This window comes from Salvelinus namaycush, chromosome 16 (assembly GCF_016432855.1).
Source record: "Salvelinus namaycush isolate Seneca chromosome 16, SaNama_1.0, whole genome shotgun sequence".
NCBI lineage: Eukaryota > Metazoa > Chordata > Actinopteri > Salmoniformes > Salmonidae > Salvelinus > Salvelinus namaycush.
Window position 1 is genome coordinate 40,265,529 of NC_052322.1, and position 13,446 is coordinate 40,278,974.

The 13,446-nt window shown below is 44.5% G+C and overlaps 1 protein-coding gene across 1 annotated transcript in view; it reads right to left on the minus strand.

Moving 5' to 3' along the window:
• si:ch211-117c9.5 (sodium- and chloride-dependent creatine transporter 1) overlaps positions 1–13,178 on the minus strand; it is a 36,072-nt gene extending 22,894 nt beyond the window's left edge. The window contains exons 1-4 of the mRNA XM_039010209.1: positions 13,029–13,178; positions 5,001–5,132; positions 3,095–3,443; positions 2,704–2,836 (exon numbers count right to left, since the gene is read on the minus strand). Of these exons, the coding sequence (XP_038866137.1) occupies positions 2,704–2,836; positions 3,095–3,443; positions 5,001–5,132; positions 13,029–13,116 (702 nt within the window). The 5' untranslated portion in view covers positions 13,117–13,178. The remainder of the gene's footprint in view (positions 1–2,703; positions 2,837–3,094; positions 3,444–5,000; positions 5,133–13,028) is intronic.
• Between the last annotated feature and the right edge of the window lie 268 nt (positions 13,179–13,446).

Consider the following 13,446-nt stretch of genomic DNA (forward strand, 5'->3'; position numbering starts at 1 on the left):
ATAACTCTGCAATGTTGGGTTGTATTGGAGAGTCTCAGTCTTAAATCATTTTCCACACACAGTCTGTGCCTGTATTTAGTTTTCATGCTGGTGAAGGCCGAGAATCCACTCTCACATAGGTACGTGGTTGCAAAGGGCATCAGTGTTTTAACAGTGCTATTTGCCAAGGCAGGATACTCTGAGCGCAGCCCAATCCAGAAATCTGGCAGTGGCTTCTGATTAAATAAAATTTTCACAGAACCGCTTGTTGCAATTTCAATGAGGCTCTCTTGTTCAGATATCGGTAAGTGGACTGGAGGCAGGGCATGAAAGGGATAATGAATCCAGTTGTTTGTGTCATCCGTTTCGGGAATGTACTGCGTAATTGTGCACCCAACTCACTCAGGTGCTTCGCTATATCACATTTGACATTGTCCGTAAGCTTGAGTTCATTTGCACACAAAAAATCATACAATGATGGAAAGACTTATGTGTTGTCCTTGTTAATGCAGACAGAGAAGAGCTCCAACTTCTTAATCATAGCCTCAATTTTGTCCCGCACATTGAATATAGTTGCAGAGAGTCCATGTAATCCTAGATTCAGAACATTCCGGCGAGAAAAAACATCACCCAGATAGGCCAGTCGTGTGAGAAACTCATCATCATGCAAGCGGTCAGACAAGTGAAAATGATGGTCAGTAAAGAAAACTTTAAGCTCGTCCCTCAATTCAAAAAAGTGTCAATACTTTGCCCCTTGACAACCAGCGCACTTCTGTATGTTGTAAAAGCGTTACATGGTCGCTGCCCATATAATTGCATAGTGTAGAAAATACAGGAGAGTTCAGGGGCCTTGCTTTAACAAAGTTAACCATTTTCACTGTAGTGTCCAAAATGTCTTTCAAGCTGTCAGGCTTTCCTTTGGCAGTAAGAGCCTCTCGGTGGATGCTGCAGTGTACCCAAGTGGCGTCGGGTGCAACTGCTTGCATGCGCGTTACCACTGCACTATGTCTCCCTGTCATGGCTTTAGCGCCATCAGTACTGATACCAACACATCTTGACCACCAAAGTCCATTTGATGTCACAAAGCTGTCCAGTACTTAAAAAATATCCTCTCCTGTTATCCTGGTTTCCAGTGGTTTGCGGAAGAGAATGTCTTCCTCAATTGACCAGGAGCTGTGCCAGGCCCGCCACGTCTGTTGACTCATCCAGTTGTAATGCATAGAATTCACTGGCTTGTATGTGAAGCAGTAATTGTTTCAAAACACCTCCTGGCGTGTCGCTGATGTGTCGTGAAACAGTGTTGTTTGATGAAGGCATTGTCTGTATAGTTTTTCTGGCCTTTTCCCCCAGCATTGTCCCAGCCATATCCGCGGCAGCAGGAAGAATTACCGTAAGTTCTCCACAATAGTATGGGGCTTGCCTGTCCTAGCCACTCGGTAGCTCACCATATAAGAGGCTTCTAGCCCCTTCTTATTAATGGTATCTTTTGCTATTATACATGTCTTACTACTCGAAAGACATCTTAATTCTCGCACAAAAAACTCCTGTGGCTTATTTTTCAAATTGGCATGTTTTGTTTCTAAATGTCTGCGCAAGAGTGAATGTTTCATCAGGTTGTGAGATAGTACTTTTGCACAAACCCACTGTGGCTGAGGAAAGGCACTACTCTCAATATAAGTGAACCCCAAATCAATGTAGTTCTCATCATATTTGCGCCTCTTCGATGGTCCAACATCCCTGTCTGTTGTTCGGTGCTTTCCCGGGTAAGGGGGCAGTAGCTCTTCAGCTGCATCAGATTCACAACTGTCAGTGTCCATGCTAGCTGGGCTAACAACAAATGTAGAATTACTGATGCTAGCATTGGATGTGCTCGTGGAAGCAGAACAACTTGTGTCGTCGACAGGTGCAGGTGTAGTACTGCTAGTAGTAGCAGTACTACCAGTAGAGCTGTTATGTTTTTGTATGGATGCGGGCCTTACTTTTTTAAACTATTTATCAATTTACGAGCAAACGCAATGAGCAGCAGCTACATTTGGCTACATACAAACCTTTAGTGGAATTCCCGCGAGAGAGTAATGGTTAATGTGATTGGATGTTAATTATTTGACTAGGCTACCTGTATTTCACATTGTTTTGTTATTTCGCTGAACACTAGAGGGTTTCATTTTATTTTGGGCAGTGAAACGAGGCTACTCAGGCGAGAAAAAAACCTCACCCAAATGTATAGCCCCGTTGGAAAATACAAATGGACTGTTTGAAAATGTGAAAAAATTTAATTAAAAATGTTGTTTATTTATATTTTAAATGTGAATCACATTTTTCTTTGGCGTACACACGACGGCATTGCGCATGTACCCGTTTGGAAATACCTGTACTAAGGCAACACACACACGCATGTTTTTCCAGTCCCACATATTAGTTGATTTTACATGTGTGCTTACAAGTGTGTCTGATTATATTTGTCAGTCTAGACATTATGATCCGTACTAAAGCTGCTTTGAGGTCAGAGGGCAAAGTGGAGAATGAACAAAGCTCTAAAGCTAGACTCACAAGAACACAGAAATTCCATTCTCGTTAATGTTGCTACAGCAGCTACATGTTTTGTTTTTACATTGTTTGGATTGAAAATACTTTTCTAGGCAGAAAAAAACCTGTATCTTAACTTAAGCTAAGCAAAGCACAAGACATATCCTTACACCCACACTCACCCACCCGTTCACTGACCTTGCCTGTGCCTTTGACTCCCTTCCAGATGCAGAAGTAAACAATAACCCAGGTGGCGATCAGACAGAGGACCATGTGAGAGCTGATGTCACCAGGCTCATCCAGACCACCAGAGAGACGGAGCACCTTACGCCTGACACATACACACAGAGAGAGAGAGAGACCGAGAGAGTGTAATGTTTACTGTTTATTTTTATTGTATATTTCACTTTTGTATATTGTCTACTTCACTTGCTTTGGCAATGTTAACATATGTTTCCCATGCCAATAAAGCCCCTTGAATTGAATTGAGAGAGAGAGAGATCAGACAAAAATAATTGACAACCAATAACCTATGGTTAGGTAGTCAGCCCTATAACCAACCCAACACAACAGACCACAGATCACTTACTCCCAGAACTCAATGACTGGCGAGCGCATGCCCTCTGGTTCCACGCAGCTGCCGTTGAAGAGGAGCAGAGTAGAGGATGAGAGGTTGAGTGGGGAGGATACCACCGACGAGAGGAGGGAGATGGGGATAGAGGGATCGGGGGTGGAGGAGAGGAGAGGCAGGGCGCTGCGGTTGTGGCAAGCCCGGCGGAAGTTTTCAGTGCAGTTGATTGTGTTCCAGGGGTGCCCGCAGGTAGCCCAGGGTAACGGGTTGGTGAAGGAGTGAAGCAGGAAGTACAGGCCCCACACCAGGATCATGATGTAGTAGGTGTTACAGAAGAACACTATTACCATGGAGGCCAGGCCAAGACCTGTGGAGAGAGGGGGAATGAGAAGGAGTGGCAGATGGGGGGATGTACAGTGGAAAACATAAGGACAAACATTTAGAGGAAGGATATATGAGAAAGAAAAATGGACGGGTTAGAGAACAAAAAAAGAAAAAACCTCACTCAGAAAAATTAATTCCATCTCCATTAAACAACATCTATGAAGATCAAGTTCCAAAATTCTAATACTTTGTGTTTTGTGTGCCAGCACTACTAAGGTACGGGTATCGCTTTGTGGCACCTATGCCGCCTAGGGGAAAAGCTGTCAGGAAAATAGTTATCTTCACAAGAATTAAATAATGAAATAGATTTGAATTTTATGAAACCTTTACTTTACCAGGCAGGTCAATTAAGAACAGATGCTTATTTACAATAACCAAGGGCTGTTGAGAATACACACTTTATTAGGTTTATTAGGTACACCCATCAGGTACCGGATCAGACCCCCCTTTGACTCCAGAACAGCCTGCATTCTTCGAGGAATGGACACGTTGCTTAATTGGTTTCAAGGGACCTAACGTGTCCAGGAAAACATTCCCCACACCATTACACCACCAGCCTGTACCGTTGACTCCAGGCAGGATGGGGCCATGGACTCATGCTGCTTATGCCAAATCCTTAACCTGCATGATGCAACAGGAACTGGGATTCGTTGGACCAGGTGATGTTCTTCTACTTCTCAATTGTCCAGTGTTGGTGATCATGTGCCCACTGGAGCTGCTTCTTCTTGTTTTTAGCTGATAGGAGTGGAACCTTGTGTGGTCGTCTGCTGCAATAGTCCATGCGTGACAAGGACTGACACCACTGTTGTACTGCGGCATTATTTGCCGGTTTGTGGCCCGCTGTTAGCTTGCACGATTCTTGCCATTCTCATCAACAAGCTGTTTTCGACCACAGGACTGCCGCTGACTGGATGTTTTCTGTTTATCGCACCATTCTCTGTAAACCCTAGACACTGTTGTGCGTGAAAAGCCCAGGAGGCCAGACGTTTCTGAGATACTGGAACCAACGTGCATGGCACTGACAATCATACCACACTCAAAGTCGCTTAGATCACTTGTTTTGCAAATTCGAACGTTCAATCAAACAGTAACTGAATGCCTTGATGACTGTCTGCCTGCTTTATATAACAAGCCATGGCCATGTGACTCACTGTCTGTAGGAGCCAACCATTTTCCTGAACGGGGTGGTGTACCTAATAAACTGGTCACTGAGTGTAGGTTGGAAGTTGATGACGATGCTATGATGTGACAGAGGAGCTGGACTGCAAGTTACAACAGAATCAACATATTCACAACAGCTCTTATGTCAAGATTTCATCAATCAAGTCTTGTTGCGAGAAGACTGTTTATTCTGACAGTTGTTTCAGTTACATAATGCCAACATCTATGCCTAAATTGGTGGTTTGAACAACCAAATGCTAGCCTATATTATACGGGGGCGAAAGAAAGTGTGAGACAGAGGGGTTGCAGAATAAAACAAGACAAAACCTACCTCAGAAACATGTATTCACTCTTCATTAATGCATTCACATTACAGTACCTTTAAAGAGAGGGGCAATGTTCCATGCAGAGACCCCGCCTTGCTTCATGAACTGACCAAGAGCGATTTCCAGGAAGAACACGGGAATACCTCCGATGAACACAATAATCATGTAGGGGATCAGGAACACGCCTACAACACGCAACACACACACACGTTAGCAACACAACTCCACAACACAGAGGCTATATTTCACAAACATACAACACAACACAAACTCTATTATGTGACAAATCTAGCAAATCTAGTCCTAGTGCATGCTTGTATAACTAGTGTTCAACTTGTTGTGGACAGATAAAAGGCTCTCTATAACAGACATGATTATATAATTTATACTTCTACATGCTCATGGGAGAGAGAGAGAGAGAGAGAGAGAGACAGAGAGAGAGAGAGAGAGAGAGAGAGAGACAGAGAGAGAGAGAGAGAGAGAGAGAGAGAGAGACACACAGAGAGAGAGAGAGAGAGAGAGAGAGAGAGAGAGAGAGAGAGAGAGAGAGAGAGAGAGAGAGAGAGAGAGAGAGAGAGAGAGAGAGAGAGAGAGAGAGAGATCGCAAGCTGAAGAACTAGAGCTGGCATTTAGGCTAAAACTTATCTAGCAAAATGTTATTGCAGTGCAGTGACAAGGGAGGAAAGAAGGAAGGACAGATTAAGTGAGTGAGAGAGAAAGAGAGAGAGCAGGAGGAGGAGAGGAGGGTAGACAAGGCCATAGATAAGGAGGAGGTGTATTGAGAGGGAGATAACTATATTGTTTCATTCATTTAGTGTTTGGGCATGAGTGGCTGGCATTGTCCTTTGAACAGAGAGAACGATAGAAAGTAGGAAGGAGAGAGAATGAAAGAGAATGAGAAAGAGACAGTTAGTAAAAGTGAAAGTACACTAGGAGGGATTCTTGCTTGTATGTATTATGTAAAATATAACCATCCTATATGTCCCTTTTACAGTACAACTGACTCAAAAGCTTGAGGTCAAATGAAACGCATACATACACTACATGACCAAAAGTATGTGGACACCTGCCAGCCGAATATCTCATTCCAAAATCATGGGCATTAATATGGAGTTGGTCCCCCCTTCGCTAATATAACAGCCTCCACTCTTCTGGGAAGGCTTTCCATTAGATGTTGGAACATTGCTGCAGGGACTTGCTTCCGTTCAGCCACAAGAGCATTAGTGAGGTCGGGCACTGATGTTGGGAAATTAGGCCTGGCTCGCAGTCGGCATTCCAATTCATCCCAAAAGTGTTCGATAGGGGGCTCTGTGCAGGCCAGTCAAGTTCTTCCACACCGATCTCGACAAACCATTTCTGTATGAACCTCGCTTTGTGCATGGGGGCATTGTCATGCTGAAATAGGAAAGGGCCTTCCCCAAACTGTTGCCACAAAGTTGGAAGCACAGAATCGTCTAGAATGTTATTGTATGCTGTAGTGTTACGATTTCCCTTCATTGGAACTAAGGGGCCTAGCCCAAACCATGAAAAACAGCTCCAGACCATTATTCCTCCTCCACCAAAATGTACAGTTGGCACTAGAGGTCGACCGATTAATCGGAATGGCCGATTAATTAGGGCCGATTTCAAGTTTTCATAACAATCGGTAATCGGCATTTTTGGACACCGATTATGGCAGATTACATTATACTCCATGGAGACTGCGTGGCAGGCTGACTACCTGTTATGCGAGTGCAGCAAGGAGCCAAGGTAAGGTGCTAGCTAGCATTAAACTTATAAAAAACAATCAATCTTAACATAATCACTTGTTAACTACACATGGTTGATGATATTACTAGTTTATCTAGCTTGTCCTGCATTGCATATAATCGATGCGGTGCCTGTTAATTTATCATTGAATCACAGCCTACTTCGCCAAACGGGTGATTTAACATGCACTTTCACGAAAAAAAGCGCTGTTGTTGCTCCAACGTGTACCTAACCATAAACATCAACACCTTTCTTAAAATCAATACACAAGTATATATTCTTAAACCTGCATATTTACTTAATATTGCCTGCTAACATTAATTTATTTTAACTTGGGAAATTGTGTCACTTCTCTTGCGTTCTGTGCAACAGAGTCATAGGCTGACCACACCGCTCGTGTCGCGTGTTGCAAAATACATTTTGAAATCTTTGTTTATCAATTATTGCACCCACACTGCTCGTGCACGTCAACGAGCGTCTGCGTTGCCACGGGCTAAAATAGAAGTCATTTTTATTTCTGACGCAGATCGCGCTGCAAGTCCTGCCACTCCCATCTCCTCATTGGTTTATAGAAGCAGGTGCCATCTCCTCATTGGTTATACCCACGTGGGTGATTGAAAGACGAACTGTGTTGCCGGTCGGTGTAGTAATACTATGAAAGTTTAAATGCCAATCACCATATAAGTTCAAAGATGAAAAAGCCTGGAAGGAGGAAAGATGACTAGAAACGATTCGGTTGACCGTTTTATGTGTGGATTAATTGTCGGAGTAGACCTTGTGCATTTCAGGTAAAATAACAATTCAATGTTAATTTCCCCGGTCAAATTAGCTAGCAACAGCAAGCTAACTAGCTAAATTGCCATAAATGTCTAATGCTTTTCGACCTGTTTCCAAATTAATGTAATTGGTTCAGAGTTTGTTTTGATATTTTAACCTGTGTGTCGTGATCGCGTTTGGTGTAGGGGGACAAAATACATTTATGCACGATGGCGCACGCGCGCAGCCGGTTTGGGTTCCGTGTCAGGGTATATGCAGCAGTTTGAGCCGCCTGGCTCGTTGCAAACTGTGTGAAGACCATTTCTTCCAAACAAAGACAGCCAACTTCGCCAAACGGGGGATGATTTAACAAAAGCGCATTTGCGAAAAAAGCACAATCGTTGCACGAATGGACCTAACCATAAACATCAATGTCTTTCTTAAAATCAATACACAGAAGTATATATTTTTTAACCTGCCTATTTAGTTAAACGATATTCATGTTAGCAGGCAATATTAACTAGGGAAATTGTGTCACTTCTCTTGCTGTAACGACTTCCGCCGAAGTCGGCCCTTCTCCTTGTTCGGGTGGTGTTCGGCGGTCGACGTCACCGGCTTTCTAGTCACCACCGATCCATGTTTCAGTTTCGTTTTGTTTTGTCTGTATTACACACACCTGGTTTCAATTCCCCTATCATGTTCCCTATTTAACCCTCTGGCATACATTTCTGTTCTGTCCGTGATTGTTTGTTTCGTTAGTGGTTGTTGTTGGTGCATGTGTGTTTGTATTATTCCCTATGAGGAATTTTTGCTTGTATTTTGAGTAAACGCCGTTGTTTTGCTCAACACCTGTGTCCTGCGCTTGACTCCGCTACATCTCTGCACACAAACCCTGACACTTGCGTTCATTGCACGCAGAGTCAGGGTATATGCAACAGTTTGGGCCGCCTGGCTCGTTGCGAACTAATTTGCCAGAATTTTACATAATTATGACATAACATTGAAGGTTGTGCAATGTAACAGCAATATTTAGACTTATGGATGCCACCCGTTAAATAAAATATTTCACTGAAAGAAACGTTTTGTTTTCGAAATGATAGTTTCTGGATTTGACCATACTAATGACCTAAGGCTCGTATTTCTGTGTGTTATTATATTATAATTAAGTCTATGATTTGATAGAGCAGTCTAACTGAGCGATGGTAGGCAGCAGCAGGCTCGTAAGCATTCATTCAAACAGCACTTTCCTGCATTTGCCAGCAGCTCTTCGCTGTGCTTCAAGCATTGCGCTGTTCATGACTTCAAGCCTATCAACTCCCGAGATTAGGCTGGCAATACTAAAGTACCTATTAGAACATCCAATAGTCAAAGGTATATGAAATGCAAATGGTATAGAGAGAAATAGTCCTATAATAACTACAACCTAAACTTCTTACCTGGGAATATTGAAGACTCATGTTAAAAGGAACCACCAGCTTTCATAAGTTCTGAGCAAGGAACTTAAACGTTAGCTTTTTAACATGGCAAATATTGCACTTTTACTTTCTTCTCCAACACTGTGTTTTTGCATTATTTAAACCAAATTAAACATGTTTCATTATTTATTTGAGACTAAATTGATTTTATTGATGTATTATATTAAGTTAAAATAAAAGTGTTCATTGTTCATTCAGCATTGTTGTAATTGTCATTATTAAAAATATATATATCAAAATCGGCCAATTAATCGGTATTGGCTTTTTTTTGGGTCCTCCAATAATCGGTATCGGCGTTGAAAAATCATCATCGGTCTACCTCTCGTTGGCACTATGCATTGGGGCAGGTAGCGTTCTCCTGGCATCTGCCAAACCCAGAGTCATCCATCGGACTGCCAGATGGTGAAGCGTGATTCATAATTTCAGAGAACGCGTTTCCACTGCTCCAGAGTCCAATGGTGGTGAGCTTTACACCACTCCAGCCGACGCATGGTGATCTTAGGCTTGTGTGTGGCTGCCCGGCCATGGAAACCCATTTCACGAAGCTCCCTGCAAACAGTTATTGTGCTAACGTTGCTTCCAGAGGCAGTTTGGAACTCGGTAGTGAGTGCAACTGAGGACAGACAAATGTATTTTTTATTTAAAAAAATGTGTGATATGCAATTGCGATCTTGTCTCATCGCTGCAACTCCCCAACGGGCTCTGGAGAGGCGAAGGTCGAGTCATGCATCCTCCAAAACATGACCCACCAAACCGCGCATCTTAACACCCGCCCGCTTAACCTAGAAGCCAGCCGTACCAATGTGTCGGAGGAAACACTGTTCAAATGACGACCGAAGTCAGCCTGCAGCCCGCCACAAGGAGTCGCTAGAGCACGATGAGCCAAGTAAAGCCCCCCCCGGTCAAACCCTCCCCTAACCCAGACGACGCTGGGACAATTGTGCACCGCCTTATGGGACTCTCAGTCACGGCCGGTTGTGACACAGCCTGGGATTGAACCCGGGTCTGTAGTGACACCTTAAGCACTGCGATGCAGTGCCTTAGACCGCTGCGCCATTCGGGAGGCCGGACGGACTATTTTTACGTGCTTCAGCACTCGGCAGTCCCGTTCTGTGAGCTTCTGTGGCCTACCACTTTGTGGCTAAGTTGTTGTTGCTCCTAGACGTGTCCACTTCGTAATATCACCACTTCCAGTTGAATGGGGCAGCTGACCGGGGCAGCAGGACAGAAATTTTACAAACTGAATTGTTGGAAAGGTGGTATCCTATTTCAGTGCCACGTTGAAAGTCGCTGAGCTCTTCAGTAAGGCCATTCTACTGCCAATGTTTTGTCTATGGAGATTGCATGGCTGTGTGTTCGATTTAATACACCTTTCAGCAACAGGTATGTCTGAAATAGCCGAATCCACTCATTTGAATGGGTGTCTACATACTTTTGTATATATAATGTATTTTACCTGGGATACTTTTATCTGAGATCATTTGATTTGGCAAACACATCAAGCAGAAATAGATAATCAAATTAACAGATCCGAGCTAACAACAACAAAGGGAAAGGTCAACTTCTACATTGTAAATCCATTTGATTTTCATTTGATGCGCTTATTTTTACTGCCACTGTATTCTGCAGCTTCCTAACATGCCTTAGCAACAAAACACCTCTAAAACTGGAAGTACAGCGAAAAAAACAAACAGAACATTCACCCAAACCCCCCACCCCAGACATATTGGTATGTCCGGTATGATGAAACTATATACAGAGGACCATACCAATACTTAGAAGGAAGGGGGTAAACAGATGGGACAGAGTCACATGAGAATGACGCAGGGAGGAGACTGCCTGTTCAGATGTGGAGGAAAAAAAGAGAGGTAACATAACAGGAGAATGTAAGAAGGAAAGATGAACCAGAAATGTGGATGATAAAGAAGAAGAGGAAATAGGAATCTGAGACATGAAAATACAATGACCTCATCTGGTGATAGTGACTTTCTTATTCTCTCCCTCTCCCTCATTCTCTCAGTCTCATTCACTGAGATCAGACAGCCGAAGCCATATAAGGAAGAGTTCAGAGAGAGAGAGGGGGGGAGTGGGATAAGGAGAGAACGAGAGTGAGAGAGAGTAGGAAGACTGAATGGATTAAAAAGACGATTGGAAAGACAAAAAAAAATAAAGAAAAATAATAATGATTTTCCCTAAGCCACTATTGTATTAGACTCTCCATCATTTCACACATGAACTTCTCTCAAAGTATAGACTAGACTACCCAAATATAGGACAGGGTTTAATATAAAAACAACAATTCCTTTCAAATTAATTTCCTCTCTCTGTTCTCCACTTTAGTCAGTCAGATATCCGTCGGTGGGTGTTTGAGTAAAGAGAACAGGTCTGAGAGCCTGTGAGTGCCCAGTACTCAGTCTTATCTGATGCCGATGTTGTGTTACGAGACATCCCCTGGCCTGGGTTGGTCAAGGACACCAAACGTGGCGTCGCAGTGGCACTGCTGACACAGAGGGAAGGACGGGCACAGGACGCTTATTGTGTGACATGCATCCATATTTTCCTTACTATCAGGGGAGGAGAGGAGAAAGCACCTTTGTGTGCAGGGCAGGAGCACAGGGGGTGGGGGGGGGGGTCACTGTGTGAGGCAGGCCATTGTTAAATGATATGAGAAGGTGGGTATTAGAGTCACAAGACAGAAGAAGAAGGAGGGAGAGAGAGAGAGAGAGAGAGAGAGAGAGAGAGAGAGAGAGAGAGAGAGAGAGAGAGAGAGAAAGAGAGAGAGAGAAAAACACACACTCACTTTTATTCAAACATCTCATAAAAGTAGGAGGGACAGAGAGATAAGAAATAAAGAGCAAAGGTGGAAAGGACAGGTTACCGTAGCGAGAGAATGAGAGAAAGAAAGGAGGGGAGTGTGCTCAAGTGTCACCATATGAGGGGCATGGCTACTACGGCTACGTGCATACACTCATGCAAGCCCTGCTTGGTCTCCCTCCATCTCTTCCCTCCTCCCTCCCTCTCTCGTTCCTCCCCCTTTCTCTTTACTTAAAACTGCCTTTCCATCATATCAGTCCAACTGCCTGTATTGCATATTACATCATAGGTGTGTCATAAAGTAGGAGTTTGTGACTGTGTCAGTGTGGCTGTGTCAGTGTGACTATTTCAGTGAGACTGTGTCAGTGTGACTGTGTCAGTGTGACTGTGTCAGTGTGACTGTGTCTGTGTCAGTGTGTCTGTGTGACTGTGGCTGTGTCAGTGTGACTGTGGCTGTGTGACTGTGGCTGTGTCAGTGTGACTGTGTCAGTGTGACTGTGTCAGTGTGACTGTGTCAGTGTGGCTGTGTCAGTGTGGCTGTGTCAGTGTGGCTGTGTGACTGTGGCTGTGTCAGTGTGGCCGTGTCAGTGTGGCTGTGTCAGTGTGTCTGTGTCAGTGTGACTGTGTCTGTGTCAGTGTGACTTTGTCAGTGTGACTGTGGCTGTGTCAGTGTGGCTGTGTCAGTGTGACTGTGTCAGTGTGGCTGTGTCAGTGTGTCTGTGTCAGTGTGGCTGTGTCAGTGTGACTGTGTCTGTGTCAGTGTGACTGTGTCAGTGTCAGTGTGGCTGTGTCAGTGTGGCTGTGTCAGTGTGGCTGTGTCAGTGTGGCTGTGTCAGTGTGGCTGTGTCAGTGTGGCTGTGTCTGTGTCAGTGTGTCTGTGTCAGTGTGACTGTGTCAGTGTGGCTGTGTCTGTGTCAGTGTGACTGTGTCAGTGTGGCTGTGTCAGTGTGGCTGTGTCTGTGTCAGTGTGGCTGTGTCAGTGTGACTGTGTCAGTGTGGCTGTGTCAGTGTGACTGTGTCTGTGTGACTTTGTCAGTGTGGCTGTGTCAGTGTGACTGTGTCAGTGTGGCTGTGTCAGTGTGGCTGTGTCAGTGTGGCTGTGTCAGTATGGGTGTGTCAGTATGGGTGTGTGCATATGCTGAGTGCAAGTCTGTTGAAATGTGTTTAATTAAGTCTGAGGATGTACAGTATGTGTGTGCTGTGCACATGCTGAAGATGTGTGTGAGTATTGTGTTTGTTGGTTTGTTTGTGTGTGTGTGTATATACATTGTGTGTGTGTGAGCTCACCTCCACCGTTCTTGTAGCAGAGGTAAGGGAAGCGCCACACATTGCCCAGCCCCACAGCGAAGCCCACACAGGACATGATGAAGTCCATCTGTCTGGTCCAGGTCTCTCTCTCCACATACGGTACTGCTGTAGCCTGGACCTGAGGCTGTGTTTGGGTCTGTCCTCCCCCTCCCTCACACCCCCCTGCCCCCACCCCAACCCCAGGGACAGGGACTAGGGGGCGAGCCACACCACCCTCCTCCTCTGATGGAATCCCTGCTTCCATCTGGGAGAGCCGCACATCACCTGGGAGAGAGAGAGGTGGGGGGGGGGGGGTAGTATGGAGGAAGAGTGGAGAGAGGGAGCGAGAGAGAAAGAGAGGGGTTAAAAGCCATTTGCTTGCCTTGTAAATCAACCAAGCTTTTACAGCCACATAAAC